This window comes from Nanorana parkeri, unplaced genomic scaffold, assembly GCF_000935625.1.
Source record: "Nanorana parkeri isolate BGI_ZX_2015 unplaced genomic scaffold, ASM93562v1 scaffold4299, whole genome shotgun sequence".
Taxonomy (NCBI): Eukaryota; Metazoa; Chordata; class Amphibia; order Anura; family Dicroglossidae; genus Nanorana; species Nanorana parkeri.
The window spans coordinates 7059-7771 of record NW_017310562.1 but is presented as its reverse complement, the minus strand read 5'-3'; the positions used below and the strand labels follow the sequence as shown (position 1 = coordinate 7771).

General features: G+C 57.6%; 1 protein-coding gene across 1 annotated transcript in view; it reads right to left on the bottom strand.

The window, feature by feature from the left end:
* Positions 1 to 224: 224 nt before the first annotated feature.
* The window catches only part of LOC108803832 (secreted frizzled-related protein 2-like), a 7289-nt gene continuing 6800 nt past the window's right edge, over positions 225 to 713 (bottom strand). The window contains exon 3 of the mRNA XM_018575629.1: positions 225 to 556. Coding sequence (XP_018431131.1) covers positions 252 to 556 — 305 coding nt within the window. The 3' untranslated portion in view covers positions 225 to 251. The remainder of the gene's footprint in view (positions 557 to 713) is intronic.

Here is a 713-nt window from a genome sequence, read left to right as displayed (position 1 = left end):
GCAGGGAGAGCTGCAGCCACTCAGCAGATGAGGGGGCGTGGCCAGACACAGGGGGCTGGGATTGGATGAACATGTTTCTGGCAGTTATGGGCACAATATAAAACAAAAGTCTTTTCACAGAGGACATTGTAGTATCATTATAATGGGGCGTGGCTTACATAGCTCTTCACTGATTGGATGTGTGTTTTGGGGGCGGGGCATCCCCGGGTTCTCACGTTCCACGCCCGGCGCTGGGGGGGCTCCTCCCACGTCTAGCACTGGAACTTGCGGACAGTCCTGGAAAATCTCCTCATCTCCTTCTCCGTCTTCTGCCACTTGCGCACCCAGGAGATGACCAGCTTGTCGTCCACCCGGTGGCCCATCGCCAGCACGGTGGCCCCGGGCTCCTGGAGGTCTGGGCAGAGGCAGCCGTCACCGTCCGTCAGCCACAGGTGGGTCTTCTTCAGCTCCTCCTCCGTCCAGCCTTTGGCCTTGTACACGGCCCGGCTCTTCGTTTCCGGGACCACCATGAGGTCTCCATCCAAGGTGGACGTGGAGCGGATGCTGATCTTCAGGGCTGAGGAGGACAAGAAGGTGGAACAGTGGAGGTCATCATACCAGGTATAGGGGGGCCTCAACTGTGGCCCCTGACAGCTGAACAGGGCCACACATCATATTAAGTATATAAAAGCACCTGAAGGCCAAAATGTGCAACTACCAACCCCACCACCACC